A 1347-nucleotide genomic window follows, 5' to 3' on the forward strand; every position below is an offset into this window, starting at 1 on the left:
GTACAATCTCAATCTTTTCACCATCCATCCTGATGCTGCCAATTGGTCCAGTGGTGAGAATCTTTGTCTTCTTAACATTGAGCCTCAATCCATATTGGAGGCTGCAGTCTTTGACCCTCTGCAGCAGGTGCTTCAGGTCCTCTTCAGTTTCAGCAAGCAGGGTTGTGTCATCTGCATAGTTTTGAAATAAGCTTTGAAACCAAAGAGAAAATTGTAGTTCAGGGAGGTTTCCAGACTTGAGCTTATCAAAATTGTACAGAACTATCAAGGGGAATCTCTGACTTTCTCTAACATCCTCTTTAACTTTCCTTACCAGATTCTAAAGGAACTAATCTTTTCTTCTCCAGAAAATTAGTTTCTGAATTATTTCTGCTTTGAATCTAAGATGAAGACTAATTTTACTTTTATTGTTAAAACTGAATAAACAAAATTGTCTATGCACCTTGGTCCAGAGACCTTCTGGTAATTTTTACAAACAGACATATAGAATGTTTAGTTGAGGACACTAACTCACTTCATTTTTAATAGGTGCACTCTGGACATGTGGAACCAAGCTTAGTCTTCACACAAAACCTCAGATGCCTCCATGTGACTTCATACCTGAAAAATACAAGGTAAGACTTAGGATTCGTGAGAAGACAGCTTATATGAGGAAGGCTCATTGACTTGTTTCTCCAAGGTGTTGTTATGTGCCCTTGAGTCAACTATAACTCATAGCAATTGTATGAACAACAAATCTGAACCCTGTCCTATCTTGTCCCATTTTCATTGTCTCTGACACACTTTTGCACATTGCTGCAGTCATAGCATCAATCTATCTTGCCAAAGGTCTTCCATTCTTTCACTAAACCTCCACCTTTCCAAGGATATTGTCTTTCTCCAAAAAATAACCTCTGTCAGCAACATGCCCAAAGTATGTGAAATGAAACGCTGGCATCCTTAACTCCAAGGGATATTCTGGCTGCAGTCTTTCCAAGACACATCTATTTCTGTCAGTACGTGGAATATTCCATACTCTTCTAAAACATCACAGCTCAAAGGGATAAATTTTTCTTCTGTTATCTTTATCCACTGTCTAGCTCTCAGATGCATAGCAAGTGATTGGAAATACCATGACCTCAATCAAGCACACATTAGTCTTCAAAGTGATTTCATTGCTCTTCAGTAATTTGAAAAGGCCACTGACAGCACAGGAACCCACAAATGGTTCTCTTACAAAGCTTTCCCACCCAGAATCTCTAAGACTGCCTTCTTTTAAGGCATTAAGAGCATTTAGTCCCCTCTTTCTCCTTTCAATACTATAGTATGAATGTACATGTGAGCTTGTGTGAGAGAGAGAGAGAGAGA

General features: G+C 39.0%; 1 protein-coding gene across 1 annotated transcript in view; it reads left to right on the forward strand.

Annotated features, from left to right (window-relative positions):
- LOC102872552 (alanine--glyoxylate aminotransferase 2, mitochondrial-like) overlaps positions 1–1347 on the forward strand; it is an 83222-nt gene that overhangs the window by 9050 nt on the left and 72825 nt on the right. The window contains exon 2 of the mRNA XM_006902127.1: positions 529–614. Within this exon, the coding sequence (XP_006902189.1) occupies positions 529–614 (86 nt within the window). The remainder of the gene's footprint in view (positions 1–528; positions 615–1347) is intronic.

The sequence above is a fragment of the Elephantulus edwardii genome, unplaced genomic scaffold, assembly GCF_000299155.1.
Source record: "Elephantulus edwardii isolate Elephantulus edwardi_28Jun2011 unplaced genomic scaffold, EleEdw1.0 scaffold00370, whole genome shotgun sequence".
Taxonomy (NCBI): domain Eukaryota; kingdom Metazoa; phylum Chordata; class Mammalia; order Macroscelidea; family Macroscelididae; genus Elephantulus; species Elephantulus edwardii.